General features: G+C 39.1%; 1 protein-coding gene across 1 annotated transcript in view; it reads left to right on the top strand.

Annotated features, from left to right (window-relative positions):
- The first annotated feature begins 17188 nt into the window (after positions 1–17188).
- The window catches only part of MRPL1 (mitochondrial ribosomal protein L1), a 54140-nt gene continuing 46110 nt past the window's right edge, over positions 17189–25218 (top strand). The window contains exon 1 of the mRNA XM_065877849.1: positions 17189–17235. Coding sequence (XP_065733921.1) covers positions 17196–17235 — 40 coding nt within the window. The 5' untranslated portion in view covers positions 17189–17195. The remainder of the gene's footprint in view (positions 17236–25218) is intronic.

Genomic DNA, 25218 nt, shown 5'->3' with positions numbered 1-25218 from the left:
GTCCGTTCTCCAGTAGGTCTGCGTCTTTATTCCTGTCTTACCCCTAGGTTCTTCATGACATTTTTTCCCCTTAAATTCCATATATATGTGTTAGCATACGGTATTTGTCTTTTTCTTTCTGACTTACTTCACTCTGTATGACAGACTCTAGGTCTATCCATCTCATTACAAATAGCTCAATTTCATTTCTTTTTAAGGCTGAGTAATATTCCATTGTATATATGTGCCACATCTTCTTTATCCATTCATCCTATGATGGGCGCTTAGGTTGTTTCCATCTCCGGGCTATTGTAAATAGAGCTGCAATGAACATTTTGGTACATGACTCTTTTTGAATTTTGGTTTTCTCAGGGTATATGCCCAGTAGTGGGATTGCTGGGTCATATGGTAATTCTATTTGTAGTTTTTTAAGGAACCTCCATACTGTTCTCCATAGTGGCTGAACCAATTCACATTCCCACCAGCAGTGCAAGAGTGTTCCCTTTTCTCCACACCCTCTCCAGCATTTATTGTTTCTAGATTTTTTGGTGATGGCCATTCTGACTGGTGTGAGATGATATCTCATTGTAGTTTTGATTTGCATTTCTCTAATGATTAATGATACAACTGTCATTTTTAGTAGATAAGAAAACTCAGAGATGCCAAATGACATCTTTAAACTCACAAGATCTGCTTATATGCGGCAGATCTAGATCTCAAATACAAGCATTCTAACCTTTAGAACATGATTCTTCTACATCTTCATGCTATACATTATTTCATAAGGCTATTTATATTTACGTTTAAATGAGATTTTAATTATGTCAAAATTTCTGAATCACAACCTCTATTGTAGAAATATTTTTCACTAAACACTTGTGTAGCAAATTAATATAGATTGTGTGGTTATCTAGTAGGGCAAAACATCTCATCCTTTAGAATCCAGACTTTAGCAACTACTAATGCAGAGAGTGCTTCCTGAAGCATAGGAGCTGGAGGAACCCAGGAGACAGACTCTATAGGTCTAAATAATTGCACGGAATCCAAAGAGAGCTCTCTAATGAGCTATATTTTGAAGACTGCATGAGAGTGAGAACACTTACCCAATTGTCTATGTCAATGAATTAGCACCAATTATCAAAATTTTGGAGAGTTAGGGGGCTATTATAGTATTAAATGAATAGAACAGTGATCTGACTTTTCATTCAAATGAAGTTTTGTGGAATACGATTTATATCAGTGAAACAAATGGGGCAGCTACAATTACTTGAAATCAAGGTAGATGAATAGAAATCATCAGAGAGTTTTTAATTGAGATATAATTGACATAAAACATTAGTTTCAGGTGTACAACATAATGATTTTATATACACACACACACATATATATATAGCTAGATAATCACCACAATAAGTCTAGTTAGCATCCATCATCACACATAGTTACAAATTTTTCTTTTTACTTGTGATGAGAACTTTTAAGATCTCCTCTTTTAGCACTTTCAAATATACAATACAGTATTATTAACTATAGTCACCATATTACACATTACAAACCCAGGACTTATTTATGTTATAACTGGAAAATTGTACATTTTGACCACCTTCACCCATTTTGCCTCACCCCTTACTCCCCACCTCTGGAAACCAATCTGTTCTTTGTGTCTCTGAATTTGGGGGGTTTTATTTTTTCTTCTTAGATTCCACATATAAGTGAGATCGTATGGTGTTTGTCTTTCTCTGTCTAACTTATTTCACTTAACATAATGTTGTCCTAAATGGCTGGATTTCCTTTTTCTTTATGGGTAATAGTATTCCATTTTGTGTATATGTATATTCTCACATCTTCCTTAACCATTTATCCATCTATGGACACTTATATTCTTTCCATGTCCTGACTACTCTAAATAATGCTGCAATGAACATGGGTGCAGATATCTTTTTGAGTTTGTATTTTTATTTCCTTCAAATAAATACCCAGAGGTGGAATTGCTGGATCATATAGTAGTTCTATTTTCAGTTTTTTGGAGGAACTTCCATACTGTTTCCCGCAGTGGCTGCACCAACTTACATTCCCATCAATCAAGCACAAGGGTTCCTTTTTCTCCATATCCTCGCCAACACTTGTCATTTCTTGTCTTTTTGATAGTAGACATTCTAACAGGTATGAGAGTGGCTTTGACTTGCATTTCCCTGATGATTAGTGATGTTGAGCACCTTTTCATATACCTGTTGTTCATCTATATGTCTTCTTTGGAAAAATGTCCATTCAGATCCCCTGCCCATTTTTTAATCAGAGGTTGTTTGTTTCTCTTTTGAGTTGTATGAGTTCTTTAGATATTTTGGACATTAACCCCTTATATGAGAGAGTTTTCTAATAGAAGGATTAGATGGGAATGACAAACTAAAAGTGAAGTAAATATGAAAGATCTTAAAATGTATTACCTTCAAAAGTCTTCAGTAGTCTTGTATATGTCTAAGTCACATAAGACTAAGTCTTATAATTCTCGTAAGTACATAAGTCTCATGCACTTAGCTGCTTGCCATTCTGAAAGGCAAACTGCAAATCAGCCAATGATAAACACATTTTTAAAATCTCTTTCTTTTCCATACGTCTCACGTAAGACCAGCTCCCAACTAACAAAAAAACTTCTTTTCAAAAATGTATTTTTAAGATAGTTGTCTGGGACTTCCCTGGTGGCGCAGTGATTAAGAATCCACCTCCCAACGTAGGAGACACGGGTTCGAGCCCTCATCTGGGAAGATCCCACATGTCGTGGAGCAACTAAGCCCGTGTGCCACAACTACTGAGCCTGCGAGCCAAAAGTACTGAAACCTGCACACCTAGATCCTGTGCTGTGCAAGAAAGGGAAACCACCACAATGAGAAGCCCGCTGGCCACAACTAGACAAAGCCCGCGTGCATCAATGAAGACCCAATGCAGCCAATAAATAAATACATAAATAAATAAATAAACTAAAAAGAAAAGAAGAGGAGTGGCAACAAAGGCACCATATTAAAAAAAAAAAAAGATGGTTGTCTAACAGCCTATGTTTACATCCTGAGTGTTTGTGAATTGGATGTATGTCACTCAGGGAGTATAACAATATCAAAATCAGGTAAGTAAATTCAGTAAGGTCATTCAAGATGTGGATTAAAATCTCTATCAGCTCTTATTTCTATTATACTTTTATTTCTATGATTGTACATTTGCAGACTAAGATGTGGCATAAAGCAAAGAAAGCATTAGAACAGAAATATATCGGCATCAGTTTTTCATATAATTGAGAAAAGAGCCTGATCCATGATGCTTAAAAAATGCAACAGGCTCTGCGTATACTCCTAGAATTTAATACTGGGTTTTGTTCTGGCTGCTGGAAAGTCTTTTGATTGAAAACATCTTATGAGCAGTTCACACGGGGCATATAGAATGTTTTACTCAGAAAGAAGACTAATTTGTTAATCTTGCCTTTGATGTCTCTTGTACATTGCTTTGTTTTTCTGCTCTCAGTAGTAATTTCTTGGAAGTCATAAAGGATTGTTAAGCAACTAATCATGTTGTATTTTGTATATTTATCTTAAAATTTTATCTGTTTTTTCAAATTTCATTTTGCTTTCTTTGGGAGTTAATGTCTCCTGGAAGCTTCTTTCCCTGCTATAGTACCCTAACCTGGGTACAGACCCAGGTCCTGAGTTGACTGTTTAACCAGCCAGACGTGTAATTTTGGAAGAATCTTTTCACCTCTTGGACCTCAATTTTTTACCTACAAAACGAGAAGTTTGGCCTTGATATCCTCTCAGGGTATTCCTTCTTAAATATTCACTGACCTAAAGCAGGTGTTCAAAAAAACTCATTGAAGGAATAAACATTAGCCTGTTTTTCACATGCATGTTTGGCCAGAATTATGAGGGTCTCTCAGATCCAAATGAGAGTATAAACTGGGAAAGGGGATATACTAAAGGCCTCCTTGCTGGAAATATCCAATATGTGGTATCACGAAGTTCAAGTCTAGCAATCATTAACAGGACAAGCTAAAGCCCTGTGAAGACAAAATTTTGATACTGTGATTGTTTTGAAGTTTTCAACTCTTACTTTTATGGACATCAATAGGACTGTGGAGGGGTTGGAGAGAGATATATGTTCCTGTACGCTGCTACTTAAACACTAGAGTGAGAAGGAAACTCAACAGACCACTGATCAACTGGGAGAGGCACACAGTGTTGGCAGTCTTTGGGTAACAAGATTCTCTTGGGCTTTCACCAATTATAGAGGAGGTTTAACTCTCAAATTTCCCAGTACTTTGGAAATTTCTACTCTCTTGGGTCACCTACTATAATTTAGTGCATAGGGAAAAAAAGTGCTGGATGAATAAACATGCTAACAGTAGTTATTCCTAGGGAGTGGGATTACTGGAGAGAGCCTTCCATTTTTACTTTACACACCTTAGAATTATTATATTACTTTTGTTATAAAAGTAATCCAGACATCCAGACATTTCAGGCACTGGGTATGATTCTCAGGCTGAAAAAAAAATTCTTTCTTTTTTTAATTTTATTTATTTATTTATTTATTTATTTATGTATTTATTGTGGTACGCGGGCCTCTCACTGTTGTGGCCTCTCCTATTGCAGAGCACAGGCTCTGGACACGCAGGCTCAGCGGCCATGGCTCACGGGCCCAGCCGCTCCGCGACATGTGGGATCTTCGCGGACCGGGGTACGAACCTGTGTCCCCTTCATCGGCAGGCGGACTCTCAACCACTGCACCACCAGGGAAGCCCATTTACTTTCTTTTTTTTAAATAAATTTATTTATTTTTGGCTGCGTTGGGTCTTCGTTGTTGCGCAAGGGCTTTCTCTAGTTGTGGCGAGCTGGGGCTACTCTTCATTGCGGTGCACAGGCTTCTCATCGTGGTGGCTTCTCTTGTTGCGGAGCACAGGCTCTAGCCACCCGGGCTTCAGTAGTTGTGGCTTGTGGGAGCTAGAGCACAGGCTCAGTAGTTGTGGCGCACAGGCTTTGTTACTCCACAGCACGTGGAATCTTCCGGGACCAGGGCTCGAACCTGTGTCCTGTGCCTTGGCAGGTGGATTCTTAACCACTGCGCCACCAGGGAAGTCCCTCCATTATGGTTTATCACAGGATGTTGGATATATTTCCCTGTGCTATACAGTAGGACCTTGTTGTTTATCCATTCTATATATAATGGTTTGCATCTAGTATTTCAATTTCTAAAAGAATTATTAAATAAGCATTTTATGTTGACAAAACTCTTTGATATTATTTAATTAGATTTTCCTCACGACTACTCTTCTGGTGCTATTACCTGAGTTTTAAAAAAGTTATTAAATGAATGAATGGATGGATGAATAAATGCTTTGCTTAAGATCCCGAAGGTAAGAAATGGCAAAGACAGGTTAAAGTTCATTGACTCTGTCTCCCTAGACTACTGTTTGGCCCCCTGAGCCCTGTTGTCTCCCCAGAACAAAGAGGTAGTACTGCAATGCTTCTTTTCCCATGGCAGTAAATAAGTGGGTCATTTGCTGTAGTAAATGCTTGACAGGAAAAGATGAAAGAGTAAGCCAAATAAGAAATATCTACTTACTGCAGGTACAGCTTAGCATCTTGGTTATAACTTATCTATAAGAAATGTTATGGTCATCATTAGCAAGTCTTTACAGTCTTTAAATATACAAACTCACGTCTTCTCCAGTGCCAAAAAATAATTTCTCTGTGCTCTATGCCTGGGAAGAGAGAGAGAGAGGGATAGATTGAACAAAGTTAAAATGGATCTGAAATACTGAGATTTCTTTGCTATATTTTATTGAATTTCACATTTTAAAATTGAGTTGGAATTGTTCTTACTAAAAAAAATGGTATTGATGGATACACTTTGAAAAAAGAAAGGGAAAATTAAGGTTTTGGCAGTAGGTCAGTTTTTACTAAATCTATTTTCCTTTCTTTTTTTCCCTTATTACATTTGTATTGAGTCTTTTCCTGTAGTTTTTTGGGACTAAGCTAGTAGCTATAGAGGGAAACTTGTTTGTATGCACAAATGAGTTTTTTCCCCTACTTCCTTTGATGTTCATATGAATTTTTATTAAATTTCTTTGGCTTTGGATATTTACCTCTCTAGATCTTTCGTGTTCTGAACAGCATTTTCCTTTCCATCTATTGTTCATGTGAATTAGGCATTCACAGTTGCATTTACAAACTGTTGTGGAAATAAAAAGTTTTTCTTAGTGGCATGCAACTCTTAGAGCACAGTCCACTCTTGGTGGGTGCCAGTTATGCCTGGTACCTATCCCAGTCTAAGCACTAACACAGGTGGTTGGCTGACACCAATGTTGAATTACAGCTTTCGACTAATAGATACAAAATCCCTATTGTTTCATAGTTCTATTTGGAAACACAAAGGTTCTTTAAATGATTTGTTTTTTTTCTATTCCAAACTCTTTTTCTTAGCTTTATCCGCCTCTGAAATATTTGCCAGTGTTATGTCTCGGTATAATCACTGATAAATGTATATTATTATTGTGCTGACTTTAATTCCTTACTAAAATTTAAATATATTTGAGATATTATTAATACCCACTTACAATATTCTTTTGATTCTTAATATGGAACAAATCCTGCTGGATAACATTATACAAAACAGTGATTTGATTTACTAAAAGTAAACCTTAGTAGTGAAAATTCCTACCCTTTGGGCTTATGAATTATTTTAAATGTCAAAATCTGCCGAGAAAAATCAACTGTCTTCCCCTCCTAGGCAATTAGTTACGACCAGAAGCAAAGAAAAAATTGAAGTGCTTTTTAAAAAATATTGTTACAGCATTAAAAATTTATCTTGAGTTTCTAATACAGAATGTCTAATAGAAATCCCCCTGTACCAAAGATACAGCCCACTTGTAGACTTTTGTTTGGGAAAAAATCATTTAGAAATAATTGCTTTTTAGTACTGCTGCATTATTAAGTTCTATTCTCATTTTTAATGGAATGTGGCAGATATCACTCACTTTCATGAGTGTCAAAGGAGTTTTGTGATGAAATTATTACAGTTTCTCCCCTGTCTTTATTAAAATCCTCAATCCCCAAGGATTACAGTGATAAACCAACTCAGTTTAGCAGGCCAGAACTGCTCTTTCTGGTGGGTCTCCCACAAGTCTTCCCTGGTTTCCAAACTTCCTAAGCCACTTCCTTTCCCAGAATTCTCTCTGACAGTCTCTGCTCCTGGCAATGCCAAACCCCACCCAGAATCCCCTGTTGACCTTCCATTGCAAACTCAGCAGTGAAATCCTCCCAAATACCAACCTTCTTTCCAGTTAGTTTGAGATTCCTCTAGGGCAGTGGCTTTCTAGTGTTCTCCCCTACAGGCAGCAGCAGTATCTCATCACCTAGGAACTTGTGAACAATGGAAGTTCTCCTGTCACATGCTAGACCTATTGAATTTGAAAGGGGTGGGGCCTATTGTGTATTTTAACCAGCACTTCTGGAGATGCTGACCCACAGCCCTAGGGCAGAGATCCACTAATATCCATCTCACCCTCAGACTCTCACTTGTTTTCACAGTAAGAGCTCAAGGAGGCTTTCATATGAAACCAATCCATCTAAACAAACAAAAACAAAAACAGTTGCCTAAACTTGGTTAACTGAAATACATTAATCTGAAGCTAATTTTCCCAAAGCTTATTACTTAATGATGACAGCTGTTAATGACCAATTTACCTAAAATTCAGCCTCCTTTGAGTATTTTTTACCACCCTATCAGTTTCCACACCTACACATTCTTCAAGTTAATAATGAAAGTTCTACTTTCATTCCAAACCTGGGATTCTCCCCACCTGGGCTTAGTCTTTTTCTCTTATTTGTTCCCATAGTGAGTTAGCAGTAGGTTTCTCCCTTTTATAACGTTATACGTATTTCTTGTGAGCAAAATGCTCTTAGTTTTCTGGTTATGTCTCATACAATGCATTATGCATATTAGACATTTGACACGTGCTTGCAATGGCAGTACAGTATAATAGCTGAGAGTATAGCCTGGAGCCAAACCTTGTGTTCAGTTGCCACCCCCTTTACTTACTAGCTTTGTGACTTTGGGTATGTTTTTAAATACCACTCTATGCCTCAATCTCCTTACCTACAAAATGGGCATAATATACTAGTACTCAACTCATAGCCTGTCATAGAATAAAATGCTTTTATATGTAAAGCACCTAGAACAGGGCCAGCCATGAAGTATTATATAAGGGTTAGTTATTATTTCCTTAGTTTCCAAATTCTATTTCTGCTTTTATTCAACTATCTGTTTATGTCTTCATTTCCTTTTCAATGCCCCTTCTTATTTTACACCCTCTGCCTCATTTGGATTTAATAGAATAATTTTGTCACAAAAAATAAAATATTACCACTTTTAAAAAGTTAAGATGTATGCTTTAAATAGTTCCTATTCTCTGGTATAGTAATTGTTTTTCTAGAACTCTAATTTTTTTAATAATAAAAATACTTAGCAAAACCTATGGATGAAAATATTCATTTTAACATTATTAATAATGATAGAGGGCTTCCCTGGTGGCGCAGTGGTTGAGAGTCCGCCTGCCGATGCACGGGACACGGGTTCGTGCCCCGGTCCGGGAAGATCCCACATGCCGCGGAGCGGCTGGGCCCGTGAGCCATGGCCGGTGAGCCTGCGCGTCCGGAGCCTGTGCTCCGCAACGGGAGAGGCCACAACAGTGAGAGGCCCGCGGAACACAAAAACAAAAAAAACAAAAAATAAAAGAGTCGGTCACCAAGGATACACTTAGCAGGGTGGACAGAATAAAGAAAGGATATAGTTGGTAGCAAATAGAGTATAACCAGTACAGTATTCTTTTAAAATAAGAAATTATCTATAATTAGCAGATTATAGCAAGGAGAAACAATGTCAGGAAAAAACAAGTATAAGATAATGAAGCATTTTTGTAGCAGGTGGATTTTTGGCAACATGATAAGGGCAGAACAGTTTTGTAAAAATAACGCTTCCTTCTAATCTACTAAATTATTTGAAAGAGGCAACATAAATGACAAAGGAGGATTAGCCAGTGAGCATAATTTATTCAGATTTTGCCATGAATTGTGATAATGCTTTCTTACTGTAGACTATGAAGGATACTTAATTCTCATAGAATAAGAGATATGATAAATAGTCATAGGTAACTTGATAAGATTTAGGAAATTAGACCAGGATTTCATATTAATTCAGTTAATAGTAAGTTAAGATATATGGTCCAGTGTGTCATATTTTATTATGTAAATTTTATTATATACTTTATAGAAAGGTACAAGGGAAAAAACCCTGCTAATCTTTGGCCAAAGAAAATTTAGGAGAATTAAACATTAAATGAAACCTAGTAAATAATTGCACAACCTTATTGTAAAAAAATATAATCATACTTGCTTGTCTTACTCTCACAGCGTTTTCTGCATGCAGCTGGTGTTTTCCAGACTGAGGGTGAACTAGAATTTCAGTATTTCTCTGCCTTTAGGACATGGCCAATAATTATTTGTTCTATATTTCACCCTGAAATTCTCGCAAGCTCTCCCAAGTTCTGGATGGATGTAAGGATCGTAACAAGGGAGCTTCTCACTGGGTGTTCCCAAACACATTTGCTACTGCCTGGCATCAACTCTTTTTGTCCTCTTCTGCTGCTTTTGGTTACTGTCTGTAAGAAAGGTACCAAAGCCATCAAAGCTGTCCTGAGTGTATCAATGCACATGGCATTGAAGAGTTTCTCTGATGTCCTCCCTGTTACCTGGTTCCCATAGACAAGAAGTTCTGTGCTCACAGGGCCCCCAGAGGTCTCAGTGCAATGTCTTTTATATATTTTTCTTTTGCCTCCCTGCCCAGATTCTAACGCTCATCCTTGGAAGGAAGCATGTAGAAACAGGGCCCTGAAGAACACATCCAGAATGGCCTTCCCTTCACACTGGTCCTGTGCCTTTCAGATGCTCTCGCCTCCCTTAGGATAAACTGCTCCTCAGAGCCATGCAAAACACACTGCAGGTCCTTTGTCCGTCCAACACGTGTCTGGATCTTAGGGCGCACACCACTTGGGTTAAGTGGAACCCTCCCGTAACATAGCCACTACTTCCTGAATCCGTTATGTGTGCTGTGTAAATGGTGAATTGTGGTAACCCTGCAGAAATCCCAACCTTCACGGTCAGCCATGGAAGGGGTTGGGCCTTTTCCTGTAGTGGAGCCTTGAGCACTAGGGTGTCTTACTCTCCCTAATCTTCTGTAGCCCTCCCCCGGAGAGGGTTCAGGAGAGTGATGCATTCTTGTATCTTCTTGAAGAATCACATGATTTCTGCCAGTTATAATGGTTCAAACTAATGAAAGAAAAGCAATTACCAGTACATATTTTAGAACCTAAATTATGACAGTTGAAAAGAAATTTTATTCAGTATAAAATTTCCATTCTTATCTCTATGCCCAGCCATTATTATTTTCCTTTGATTTTTGGAGAAATCTATTTATTTTTCTAAATACAATCTATTTTCCCTGATGGGTCAGAAATGCTAATTACTCCCACCCCTTGGGTCCCCGCATATCCCTTTGACCTGTTGTGTTTTTGTTTTTGTTTTTTGCTTGGGTTAGAGCTCTGTCATCTGTCCCAGAGGAGCCAGAAAAGCATCTATTATTTATCCATTAAAAATTAACCCTTATCATTATCCATAGTTATTTAGCATACATTCACAAGGTGTCACTGAAGCTGAGGAACTGCAGTGGAGAATCAAGTGCCACAAAAATGTTGTCATTCCTATTTTCAGATGGAAAAACTGAGGCACTGGGTGGGGACACAGCTTGCTGGGGTTGGCCATGCCACAAAAACCTGAACTGAACCTCTGGCTTCTTGATTGTTAAAGCCCGCCCCACTCTGAGCCTCTTTTCTTCCCATGCCATCCCCTATTCCCTCCAACACCACCACTGTTCTACCTCTTCCACCTGATAACCATGGGAAGAAGAAAAAGGCTAACCCAGTAGCAACAACAGAAAAACTGTTAGACGGAATAAAATAATTTAGACCAAGATGAGATGCTGCTGTACATGGGTGAATACTGGAGTATTTGATTCAATATTTTTCAGATAAAAAAAACTAAGAAATAATTACTTAATCTTAATGCGAAGATTATTAACCCCTTATTAGTCCCTAATCAGACCTTGGAAAGGAACTCAGCCTCTGTCTGACCTAATTTCAAAGAAAGGACCTGAAAGGAGTGCAACAACAAAATGTCAAGTTCACTTCTAAGTCAACAAAACAATAAAGCCACACAGCACAGAAGGGAGGACGAGAGTCACATCCTTTTAATCCTTACTGCTTCCTCTCATGAGTTTGCACACTCTTCTATAAAAATAAAACCTCTTCCTGAGAATTGCTTTGTTGCTATTGTTACTTTTCTCAGATTTATAACATTAAAAAAATGCATTGCCATGTTTTAGATAAATATTTCTAACAAGTTTTACCTCTGCGTGCATTAGAGATAAAAAAAAAAAAAAAACTAACTCCAATTAGTGTTTTTTTGGTGCTTGTGATTTCCACCCTTGGCTTTGAAGAAAAAAATAATGTATAGGTGCTTACATGTTATTTACTTTCTTCCACACACTCTGATATTACCTGGCCATTTTCTAATGTAAAACATTGGCATGAAAAATATTGAGTCAGGGCTTCCCTGGTGGCGCAGTGGTTGAGAATCCGCCTGCCGATGCAGGGGACGCGGATTCGTGCCCCGGTCCGGGAGGATCCCACACGCCGCGGAGCGGCTGGGCCCGTGAGCCATGGCCACTGAAGCCTGCGCGTCCGGAGCCTGTGCTCCGCAACGGGAGAGGCCACAACAGTGAGAGGCCCGCGTACCGAAAAAAAAAAAAAATTGAGTCATAGGTGTATATATGTATAAACACCAGAGTTTCAGGGTGGCAGTGAAGCAGGAGGGGGCAGGGGTGATAGTCAAATGCACTGACTGGGTTGTTAGGCTCGAACACTACTTGTGTGGCCTTGGGCAACTCACTAACTTTTCGGAGCCTCAGTTTCTTTATCTTTAATTAAGCAAGCTACTACATGCTTAGCACAATGTCCGGCAAGAAATATATGTGTGATACATGTATACTGCTGGTTACAAACATAGACTCTGGAGTCAGGCATCCTGGATACAAATCCCAACTCAACTATGCACTAATTGGGCAAGTTACTGAACTTCTCAGTGCCTCTGTTCCTTCATCTGTAACCAGAAATTTGAGTATCACAGAGAGGGTTTATACATCTAACTTTTCAATCTCTGAGATTCCATGATTAAAGCTTTGCTACTAATTCTGGCAGAGAGCTGTCAGTTCATGCATCTTCACTAGAATAACTAGAGTCCCATGATTTTAATTAGGTCTTTGTTGGTTTAGAAAATAAAGACATTCACTGGTGATAGCTCAAGAAAACAGGAGTTGTTGTAGGGATATATATGGTAGATATGGATCTCACAAGAAGGCAGGGAGAGGAACAGTGATACTGTAGGCTTGACGGAAATAGGAACTGAGGCAACATTTGTTATCTTCCTCTCAGAGGCGGGTAGCTCTCTTTCTTCTTCATGATATTTCTGCTTTCCAAGGCATCCTCACTCCATTCTATTCTTGAAACTGACTGGCTTCATGTGACTCTACTCAGGCATCATTTCTGCTTGCTAATAACCCCAGTTTGCCTTTCAAGACTTCTCTAGCCTTGAATCTATGCCATGACCTTACAGCTTGAGTTCTTCCACCTAAATGTTTCAGCCCTTCATTTTCCCAATTCCAGTTCTGTGAGAAGGATGACTGGCCCAGCTTCTCTTTTCAAGCCAGATCACTGGCTCCAGTATGAACAGATTTTCCTTGAGTCAGATGGTTTCCACTGATCCAAATAGCTGGGGCTTGTGGAATTTTATTTATGTGGGAGAGGAAAGTTTCCAACAGCAGCAGATGTAGGCAGGGCAGGAAGTTAGTGATATTTCTGGTATCTCCACTGAGTGATGGAGGTCATGGAGTTTACACCTAGAAATTTGGGAATCCACTTAAGTTTATACTCTGTATTAGGAAGAGACCTATTCATAAGGTTCTGGTTTGCGACTAACGATGGAAATATGAATTTTGCTCCAGGATGTGTTCTAGGGCCTTGCTACTCAAAGTGTGGTCCACGGACTAGCAGCCTCAGTATCACTTAGGAGCCAACAGATTTCTAACAAGAAATCAGAATCTCAGGCTCTACCTCAGACCTACTAAATTAGAATCTACATATTAATAAGATTCTCAGATGATTTGTATTCACATTAAAGTTTGAGAAGTGTGGCTCTAGGATGAATTGGTTTAGTGTAGGCCTTCTAAAAGTAACCAAAGGCTTTTACTAAGAAACTTCCAGTAGTGCTGTAGTCATGTGAGAACCAAGTGCTATGTTGTCAGAATTTTGTGAGTTGGTTGATTTGATGTATGACAGCTTGAAATCATCTATTCTGGGAATGTTTACACCATGGAGATTGGCAAATACTATAAATTTGTGTCTTTTGTACTGGAAGGCTGGTTGTCAAACATTTACCAGCATTCCACTGGACAGTTCTAAACCTCCTAATTCAATCTGGAATTAAAACAATCTCCTAGGGGTTTTTGGACAGAGAAACTCCCATATATGGAAAGGACAAGACAAAATGAGTTTCAATTCTTCACCAAACTTTCAATCTTCTAAGAAATTATTATTCTAGATAGTGATTTCTTTATTAAAACAATAATCTGAGTATAAAGTAAGCACAAGGAGGGAAGGGAACCTAGGAGTTGGTAATACTTAAAATCCAGGTAGGTAGACAGGCAGGCATTGAAAATTCTCCCAGCTGACAGCTGGACAGTTTTGGAGCTGAAATCCAGATGTGGAATAGCAGTTTCTGTATAAAGGAGAAGATAAGAGTGGGTAGAGTCCGGTCCTAAGACATATCCCATGGGGAAATTCATGCTTTTATTGCTTATATTATATTGAGTATAAAATTGTTAAATAAAACGACTCCTCCCCAAGTTAATGATAGGTATGGATGTAAATGTTTCGTGATATTACATAGGAAGTGAATTTTAAAGTGTTGTCTCTAGACTAGTATATAAGCATCACCCAGGAACCTATTATAAATGCAAATTAATGAGCTCTGCCCCAGGCCCACTGGACCAGAAGCTCTTGGGGGTAGAGCAGCAGTCTGAGTTTTAACAAGCCTTCTGGGTGATTCTGTTGCACACTAATGAAGTAGGAAATGTCACAGAGTTCCGTTTTTTGTCCAGAGTACTCATTTTCAACTTGAACTACAAATGGGAAGAGACTCTTCTTGCAAAGGAGTTTCCAGCGCAATTGGAAGACAGTTGAGAAAGGCAGAGAACACAGATCAAGAGAACTATAAGGTTGGGCAAATATTGAGAAACTTCTCCCAAGGAAATTAGCCAAGCAGGCAGCTGGCATGATGCCAAGACTCCTGGAGAGTAAAAACCTTCCTAGAAATCAATTGGGAAAAGTTGATTTAAAGTGAACTTTGAGGAAGTACATAAGCACAGCCTAAAGACTTTCTGAAAATACTAATGAGTTCTCATATAAAGAAGGTGACATCCTAGCACATACAGGAACAAGAATAGCATGTATCATATTAAGAATTAAGCAGATATTGGAAGAAAGGTTACTAGAACAGTGTATTCATTTTACCTCTCTGGTTAAGAGCTCTCCCTGGTTCCTTAGTAATGACAACATTTAACATTTAATGAGTGTTTACTCTGTGCCAGGTATGGTAGTAAGTACCTCAGTAAATTATCTCACAGGTGAGGAAACTAAGGCCCAGAAAGGTATAGTAACTTGCCCCAAGTCACACAACTAGTAAGTGATGATACTGGGATTCAAACCTGGGAAGTTTTGCTCCAGAGCACCACTGTTTAACTAAAACGCTCTATTGCTTCTCTTGAATGAGAACCTCATTGTGTGTTAAATATTTAGAGGCTTGGAGTTCCCATCTCAGAGTGTGCATTTTTGTGGTTTTTACAAGTCTCAAGCTAAATAACCTCTTTATATATTATTATATATAGATAACTGGACTCTAGACCCCACCTGACTAATGCTATCAAGTTCTGGTGCCCAAAGTGGACAATCAGGTAAGCTGCATCTCTACAGGACATTGCTTCAATAAAGCTACTACTACAAGCACATTAAATGTTACTCTAAATCCTAATATCGGATGTTTAAATTCTCTTATTATAACAGGAGACATAAAGAAGCACACACATGGGGGCCAACTGATCCCAACTACGAAAAGGAAGGGATGTAGAGTCTAAGGACCAGAATCTCTAATCCGGATGTTTGGTTTTTGTCTGAGATAAATTAAGTGAAGTTGCTCTAATTCTGGCATTTACCCTTACATGAAATTCATTTTTAAGTATCATGAGAGCAACGTCTCTTTTAGTCACCATATCTGTGCATAGCCAAGCACACTGCTTGACACATGGCAGGCATTCATGTATTTGTGAAAGGAAGGGAGGAAGGGTAAGGAGGGAGACAGGAAAGAAAGTTGTAAAGGTAGATTCAGTATTTTCTAATTTTTTTTTGTATAACAGCCATAAATGGGTGTGGAACTTTTGAAGTAACTGCTTAGGTGTTGGCAAGGCAGGCAAATAAATTAGAAATCTTATACTTCATGTAGATGAGTACAGTATACAAATACAAAATAAAGCATTTATGAAAACCCTACTTTGATCCAGTCCTATGGGCAGCTTCATAGAAGCAAATTTGCAAGCTTGCCATTCTAATCGAGTCAATAATTCATGTGTGCCTATAACATTCACTTATTCAACAAATATTTGTTGAGAGCCTCCTATGTGCCAGGCAGGTAGTATGTGCTGAGTTTACAAAAATGAGTAAGACATGATTTCTGTTCCCAAGAGCTCAGATGATTAGTTGAGAAAAACAGATAACGTGGTGATGGTCACACAACTCTATAAATATACTAAAACCCATTGAATTGTACAATTTAGACTGGTGAATTGTATGGTATGTGAACTATAACTCAATAAAATTGTATAAAACAAACAGATAAACAAAAACAGGTGTAAGCCTTGAACAAAACCGGGAAGAGGTGGCCATAAATCAGCCTGGGAAAGGAAGAGGGAGGCTTCATTAGTGAATAAACCCTGAGTTGAAGTCTTAAATTAAAAAAATTAAAAAAAAAAAGTTACCGAGGTGATACGGTACAGGACGTTCCAGAGGGGACAGAGTGAACAAAGGCCTGGAGGTGAGAAACCGTGTGTGTGAATGGGGTTGAATGGGGGTGGGCTGCGGGCAGAGGGTTGAGGCCAGGGAGGTAGGCGGAGGCCAGAAGCGAGCTCGAGGTAGACACGCGAGGGTTTTATATTAAACTGGGAAGTGATATAATTCGTGATCAGAATTGTTTTAGATAAACTACACTGACAGTTGTGACGTAATGGAAAGGATACTGATTCCCCGCCCCCCCCCGTCAGAATAACCTGTGCGTAGGTCTTAGATCTGCCATTTTAAAACTAGAAGTGTTATATAAATTTGTCAAGTTTTATTATTCAGTTGATCCTAATGGCACAGTTTGTCAGCAGCGGGAAAATGTAGAACTGCTTAATGTTCAGATTAACTGAAAACCACGCTGATCTTGCGATGAGTTCAAAAGAGTTTGTTAGTGAGTGGGACACGCCCCTTGGGTGGTAGTGGACAGCCTGGTTAATTTTTAAAAGTCTTTACGAGGCTGGAAACGTGGCGGTGGAAGCTGGTGAGATTATTCAGATTTTCTGTTTTTCATGCTCTCCTGGGTACTCTCACAATTTAAAATGATCGTTCTGAGTACACTTGCAGAATCAAAAAGAAAAAAATAAAAAGGAATAAAATAGTTGGAGCATCGCCAACAGGACCGTACTTTCCAGGAAGGGGACGTTTCCCTGAAGATGGTTGAACTGTCGAACCGGAACCAGGAAACACTGGGCTCTACACAGCACGCAGGACTAACGGGAACACAGCCACGGGGCACCCGCGCGGCGCGCCCTCCCGCGCCAGCTCGAAGGCTTACTTTGGTCCCACCTCCTTTCCTCTTGCTCCTTCGAATCCCTTCCCCCTCCGCCGTTTCCGGTTAGGAACACTTTGTAAATTCTTTCCAAGTTGAAGCGTGGGACCAATTTCGTCAACACAATCCGGAATGGTCAACATGGCGGCGGCTGTAAGGTGCCTCGGTAGAGGTAAAGCGAGGGGTCGTCTGGGCTTGCGGGGAAAATAGCTCTGGCGCTGGGTCTTCTGTGGCTGCACAGTGCAAGCCGGACTCTCCTAGGTGCGGGTCTGCACTGGGGGCTTGATAAGCCTCTACTCTTTCTGGACTCTTAAGTTCTCTAGAGGGTCGTTGCTACTTAAAAACGACCTTATCAGAGGTTTCACTCCTTTCTGGAGCTGTCCACCCTAGGACGGGAGTGGGAGGGGGTATACATTGACACCCTTCCAGCCACCCGCAGGGACCGAGGCAGAGACTTGGCTCTGTCTCCGATGCTGGGGATGTGGGCTGCGGGGGGAAAGGAGTTTGATATGTGAAGAGAGATCTGGAATGGAAAAGGTGGTATATTTTAGGGGCTTACAACCATAAACTTAGAATACTTGGTGCTTTCGGAGCACATCGTTGCAGGCAGTTCCAATTCTTAAACTTCCAGATGTTGTCCAGTTTGGACTAACATTTATCATTTGGAGGCTAGTTCTGTGATATTTCTTGCTAGCAACCCTTCTCAGCAGTTAATAAGGTCTAATTTGTTGGCTAGGATGACAACCCTTTTTGGGTACAATACTTAAAATTTTTTTATTTTGTGTTTTTGAAGTACAGTGATACGTGTTGTTATTTAACTATGGTGGATTTTTGGGTGGAGGCAGCAGCCAGGAACACCCCCATTTTACAGAGGAAGAAACTGATTCTCTTAAGTATGTCGCCAAGTTCATATAACTAAGTGGCAGAGGAAGACTGAAGCTTAACTCCTAGACCAGTGATTAATTGATTTTTTTTTTTTTAACAGCATCATAGTCTTCTCTTTGAGCTTCGTAACAGGAAAGCTCAGTGTAAAGACCAGCATTCCCTATTTGGGATAGTTGTTGCTTAAAAGATAGAGGTGACAAGAGATCACAACAGACCTTGATAACTGCTAAGTGAGCAAACTAAAAAGTATATCTTTACTGAAAAGAGATTAATGGCACTATCTTCATGTATGACAGAAATAACGTTATGTTAGACAAACTAAAGGAACCAAAAGGAGAATCAAAGGTTATCATTCTCTCCTTGCCACATTTTCTTCTCATGGCTCTCAGGATGTCTCACTCTCTTAATTTTCTTTTTATCTCACTTGTCACTTCTCACATTACTTTGCTGGTTCCTCCTCTTCTTCCCAATTTCTTACCTTGGAATGTCTCAGAAGCAAGGATTCCATCCTTCATCCTCATGTCTGTTGTATCTAAATTCACTCTTTTAGTGATCTCATCCAAGTTTTGTGGCTTTGACTATTGTCTGTATCTTAATGGTTCTCAAAATTATCTACAATCAGGACCTCTCTCCTGAACTTTAGATTCTTAAACTCATCTCTATTCTAGATCTCCACTTGTATATCTAATCAGTAACCTAACACTTGTCTAAAATCAAACTGATGGTCATCGCCTGGAGTCTTCCCCATCTCATTTGATGGTTACTGCATCCTTTCAATTGCTCAGACCAGAACCTCAGAATATCTTTGACTCCCCCTCTTTTTCTCACACATCACATTAAATGGTTGACAAATCCTTTCTGCTTTACCCTCAAAATAAATCCAGAATCTGACTTCTTCTCACTACTTCACTGCAGCTACCTTCCAAGCCACTACCATCCCTCACCTAGATTTCTCTACAGTGTACTCTCAACAAGTAGTCTGGTCCTTTAAGAACTTAAATCAAATCATGTTACTCCTATGCTCAAAACTCTGCAAAACCTCCCCATTTTTCTAAATCTAAAGTCCTTAGAATGGCCTACAGCTGTGCTGTCCATTTTGTTATCCACAACTGAGCACTTCAAATGTGGCTAATCCAACCTGAGTGTATTAAATACACATTAGATTTTGAGGACTTAGTACCAGAAAAAGTAAAATATCTCAATTTTTTTACATTGATAACACGTTGAAATGATATATTTGGGGGTATTAGCTGTAATAAAATATGTTAATTTTTATTATTAATTAATTTCCCTGATTTCTGTTTCACCTTTTTTTTAATATGGCTATTAGAAAATTTAAAGTTATGCATGTGGCTTATATTATACTTCCATTGGACAGCACTGGCCTAGGGTCTTCCATATCATTTTGTGCCTACCTTCTTCCACCTCCATTCACCCAGCTTACCACTCTGAGTTCTTCTCCAGCTGCCCTCCTTCTCACTCACAGTGCTGTAGCACATTGGCTTTTTTGTTTCTGAAACACACCAAGAACATCCCTTTGTTGGGAGGACTTTTTCTCCCAAGTGGAGTGGGCCTGGAACACTTTCTCTAGATATTTGCATGACCGACTTTCTCATTTCTTTCAAGCCTTTGCTCAAATGTCACTTTTTTTTTTTCTTTTGCGGTACGTGGGCCTCTCACTGTTGTGTCCTCGCACAGGCTCCGGATGCGCAGGCTCAGCGGCCATGGCTCACGGGCCCGGCTGCTCCGCGTCATGTGGGATCTTCCCAGACCGGGGCACGAACCCGTGTCCCCTGCATCGGCAGGCAGACTCTCAACCACTGTGCCACCAGGGAAGCCCCAAATGTCACCTTTTTAAAAGGGCCTACCTTAACCTTCCTATTTAAAACTGCAACCCACTTTCCCCTTGATTCTCAATTCCTTTTACCCAGTGGGTTTCCTCTTACCAGTACCATTTTATGTTTGTTAGTATTGTCCATCCCCAGTAGGATGTAAGGTCCGTGAGGACAGGGATTTTATTTGTTTTGTTCACTAATTACTTAAAGCAGTGCTAGCACATGTTTCGTTGGCATAATCGTTGTTTAATAAATAAATGAGTGAATGAATACATGGATCTTCAACAAAATGCCACCCCTCTTCCATGTGTTGTAATGAATATTAAAGTAATTTGAATCCAGTTTTTGCTCTCATTAGTTGACATTTCCTTTTTTCATTCAACAGATGTTTATCATGTCTTCATTTGCCAAACACTGTGTTTTGTGTTAGGAACAGAATAGTGAACAAGTTATATACACTCCTTGGCCATGCATGGTACTTATCATCTATTGAAGAGTGGTCATTCATTGTATAATTACTTTTTTAATTACAGTTGTCCTGAGTGCTGTGAAGGAAAAGTACAGGTTGTTATAAGAGTGTATATGAGAGACCTTAATCTAATCTGAGTCTTCAGGGAAGTCTTTTCTGAAGGAGTAGCTTAAGCAGAGTCCTTGAAAGATCATTGGATAGTTACGAATTAGCTATTGGACGGGGGAGTGGGAAGTAGTAGGGGAGAATGTCACAGATGGAGGGAAGATTATATTTGAAAATCTGAAGGTTGTAAAAACCACGGTGTGTTCAAGAAACTGAAAGGATGCCAGTGTATTTGAAGTGTGGCAAGCATGAGAGAGAATGGTGTTAGATGAAGCCCACTAAATAGGTTAGAAGCAGCTCATGGAGGACCTTTTTAAGAATTTACTTTATTCAGAGAGCAAGGTGAAGCCATCCAAGTGTTGTAAGGGTATGACGAGATTTCGTTTTTAAATCATCCCTCTTACTAGTAGGTGGAAAAGAAATGGAAAGGGCCAAGAGTAGAATAGTAGTTTGGAGTCTGTTGCAGCATTCCATGTAGTAGATGATGGTGGCCTGGACTACAGTGCTTATGGTGGGAAGGCAAAGACTACATAGATAAGACCTCCTGGGGAAAGTGAGCATTATAGAGTTAGGTTGAGAAGCCCTGGGGAACTCTAACCTTTCAGTATCATGTTTAAGAGAATCAGCTAGCAAAGGAGATGGAGTTATTTCCATCTCATTGCCACGGGGTAGGGGTGAGGATAACTTTTGAGAATGAGTGCAGATTTATTTACATTCCTAAGTAGTGGAGGAAGTTCTGAGGGCTTCTGTTTTCTCTGAAGTAGCGAGTGAGGTTATTTGCTAAGAGTGAGAGGAGAAGAAATATATTAAAGGAATATAATAAAATACTACAGATAGATAAATTGACTACAGAAGGATTGAAAATACAGATATCGTGGCCTAGCATTGCTATTTAAGTAGTGGTATTTTTGTAGTTTATTTTTTCTTAGTCTGTAGCAGTTTGATTTCTGTTGAAAATTTTAATTTCTGGTTGTCATGACTGGGGGTTCTAAAAGTAGTGGTTGAGTATTTTTTTTTTTTGTGGTTGAGTATTTTATAGCAGGTTGCAATTGATGTATTCAAGAGAATTATTATTTTAAGTATCCTGCCAGGGTTGTGGGGTTCTTGTTTAGTACAATTAGAATTATTTTTTGGAAGTGTTTTCCAAATCTTGAGTGGATAATTGCTCTTCCTTCATTTACCATATGTGATTTTTCAAGGTAGCTAGCTTCTTTAAAAATGTGGAGAATCTCCTCTTAGACTGTTGCATACCAGCATAGCCACTAAATTTGAGACTCTGGAGGTCAGGAACTGGATCTCATTAGTCTATTTCTCTTCTTTTTCCTAGCCATTAAAGCCCCAGTTGTGGCTTTTGTGCCGCAGTAATAAAAAGGTTTCCTATACTGTCCCAAATGTCGGACCCATATGTTCACAGAATTCACAGTCTTGGTGGTTTTCTTGTACTTCAACTTTCTTTTGGAAGATTAGAGTTAGAGATGAAATTGAGTTGTTAGGCATGTGGTTTTGATGACGTTTGAGCTGATGATAAGGAGTAGACCAGGGGAAGATACGAAGCTGGTGCATCCCTGTCAGATGTAACATTAACTGTAAAGGCCCTGAGTGAGGAATTAACTTGAGGGACTCTAGGGATTCAAGGATCTGAAAGAAGGTTCATAGTGAGCAAGTAAGAGAGTGATATGGAGTGACAGGCAGGGGCCGGCTCACATAGGGCCTGTAGACCACAGTGAGGACTCGGTAGCTCTTCTGCGTGCGCAGTGCCCTGCACTTGGAAGCTTAACTCATGAAAAAATTCATTTGATGTGTAGACAAGTCTTACAGCTTACATGCTATTGGTCTATATAATGAGTGGATTTTAAGATATAGATTTTAACAGTAATTTTACATGAAAATCTAGTTGTAGAGCACTAATTTAAAAAGTTGAGTTTAGAGAGTTCCCTGGTTGCCTAGTGGTTAGGACTCTGGGCTTTCACTGCCATGGCCCAGGTTCAGTCCCTGGTCGGGGAACTGACGTCCTGCAAACCACATGGCACAGCCAAAAACAAAAAACAAAACAAAACAAAATTGAGTTTAAGCCCAATTAAACAGAAAAGAAAATATAGATGACCAAACATGAAAACATATTCAGCCTAATTCATAAGGAAATTTAAATTAAAACAACTCTGCATACCATCTTTCATCTACTAGGTTGACGAATATCAATGTGTTTGGTAACATACTATGTTGGCATGAGTGTATGGAAACAGGCAACCTTTTCATTGCTGGTTGAAATGTATATGGCACTGTTATTGTAGAGAGCAGTATTTATCAAAATTACAAACGTTCATATCCTTTGACCCAGCAAATTCCCTTCTTGAATTTATCCTATGAATATACTTGTATGTGTGCAAAATGATGTTTGTACAAGGTCATTCACTGCAGCACTGTTTATAATAGCAAAATATTATAAATGAACTAATGGCTGGTCACTGATTATGATACAACCACACAGTGTAGTACTTTTGCAGCTCTGAAGAGATGAAGTCTTTATGAACTGATATGAAATTATTGCTGTAATACATATGTATAAACGTACCTTTGTGAAAGGCATACATGAGATTATATATACACATCTCTTATAAATAATGTGTGTACATCTATATCTAATATATGTCTGAAAATGGGCTCTAATACCTTTACATGAAAAATAAAGGTATAGAACAGTGAGTAGAGTGTGCTACCATTTAATAAAAGAGTAGGGAAATAATATTTCTAGAGAGATGCATAAGAACTTACTAACGTGGGAGGGAAGCTGGGTTTTAGGGGTTGGAGGAAGACTTTACTTTTGTATATTCTTTTGTAACCCTTAAATAAAAACATTTTCCTAGTATTTCTACATACAAAAGATATTTATAACATACAAAGAATAATAACTTAAAATTCTGGATACTTACTAGTAAGCTTAAAAAAATAAAGAACATTATCAATACCTTCAAAGGCCTAAGTGCTTTTGTCTTATTTGATCTGTTTCTTCCCCCGAGGTAAGGCACTTTTCCTGAATTTCTATTTTATCACTCCATTGTTTTTCTGTATAGTTTTTTTTTTTTTTTTTTTTTTGGCTGCATTGGATCTTCGTTGCTGTGCGCAGGCTTTCTCTAGTTGTGGTGAGCGGGGGCTACTCTTTGTTGCGGTGCGTGGGCTTCTCATTGTGGTGGCTTTCTTGTTGCGGAGCATGGGCTCTAGGTGCATGGGCTTCAGTAGTTGTGGTGCATGGGCTCAGTAGTTGTGCGTGGGCTCAGTAGTTGTGGTGCATGGGCTCAGTAGTTGTGCGTGGGCTCAGTAGTTGTGGTGCGTGGGCTTAGTTGCTCCACAGCATGTGGGATCTTCCCAGACCAGGGCTCGAACCCATGTCCCTGTGTTGGCAGGAGGATTCTTAACCACTGTGCCACCAGGGGAGTCCCCTTCTGTATAGTTTTAACACACGCACACACACACACACACACACTCACACACACATACTCCTAAATACAATCTTGATTATTTATGCATGTTTTTGAATTGAAATAATACCAAATGAATTCTTTCGCCAGTGACATTTTTGCTCAAATTATGTTTGAAAGATCCATCTATATATACGGCATATAGTTTATTCATTTTTACAGTCCTGTAGCTTTCCATTATAGGAATATACCACAAATTATTTATCCATCCTACTGTAGATACACACTTGGGTTCTTTTCTTCAGTTTTGTCATTTCAACGATGTGACGATCATTCTTGTGCATGTCTCTTAGTACACGTGTGCAGGAGTTCCTCTAGAGTACATGCCCGGGAGTAGAATTGCTGCATCACTGAGGCGCGCATGCCCATCCTCTTTGGGTAATGCCGTATTGTTTTCCAAAATGGTATTCCAATTCATACTCTTAACTGCTATGTGTAAAATTTATCCTTATGTGATATTTTCAGCTATACAGGACTTTTTTAAAAGTTTTGCCAATTTGCTACATGTTAAACAGTGCTACTTAAATTATCTCATCTACAAACTGTTACCTGTCCAAAATAAGATCAAAGCACTCTTCCTTCATTGAGAAAGTCTTGTGGAAAAAAATTTTGTCAGCTGCACTAAATAATATACTTACTTAGTGATGTGTTTGATTTACATGCTGGGTTAATTTTAATTTGGTAACAGATAGGCTGTAACAGGCTCACAGACCTCTCTTTAAGTAGCACCGTAAAATGATATGTTACTGTGGTTGAAATTAACATTTACCTGATTACTAATGAGACTGTACTTTTTTTTTTTTTTTTTTTTTCGGTACGCGGGCCTCTCACTGTTGTGGCCTCTCCCATTACGGAGCACAGGCTCGGAAGCACAGGCTCAGCGGCCATGGCTCACGGGCCCAGCCGCTCCGCAGCATGTGGGATCTTCCCGGACCGGGGCACAAACCCATGTCCCCTGCACCAGCAGGCGGACTCTCAACCACTATACCACCAGGGAAGCCCAAGACTGTACATTTTTTATATGTTTATGCATCATTTGTATTTCATTTTCAGTTAGAAGTCTGTTCATCTCTTTTGTTTATTTTTCAATTGGGTTTATCTTATATATTCTGGATATTAATCCTTAGTCCAGTATGTATGTTACTATTATAATCTCCCAGTTTTTGGCTTGCCTTTTCACTTTCTTTAAAGTATCTTTTGATAAACAGGTGTTCTTAACACTAATGTAGTCACTTTTCGGTTACTGCTTTTGGATTTTGTTTGTGAAATTGTTCCCTTCTCAGAGGTCATAAAGATATTTTCCTATATTCTGAAATCCTTTAAGTTTTGCCATTCACATATAAGTCCTTAGTCCATCTAGATCTGATTGATTGCGTGTGTGTGTG

Source organism: Phocoena phocoena, chromosome 5, assembly GCF_963924675.1.
Source record: "Phocoena phocoena chromosome 5, mPhoPho1.1, whole genome shotgun sequence".
Lineage (NCBI taxonomy): Eukaryota > Metazoa > Chordata > Mammalia > Artiodactyla > Phocoenidae > Phocoena > Phocoena phocoena.
The sequence above is the reverse complement of the archived record's forward strand: the minus strand, read 5'-3'. Positions and strand labels throughout refer to the sequence as shown.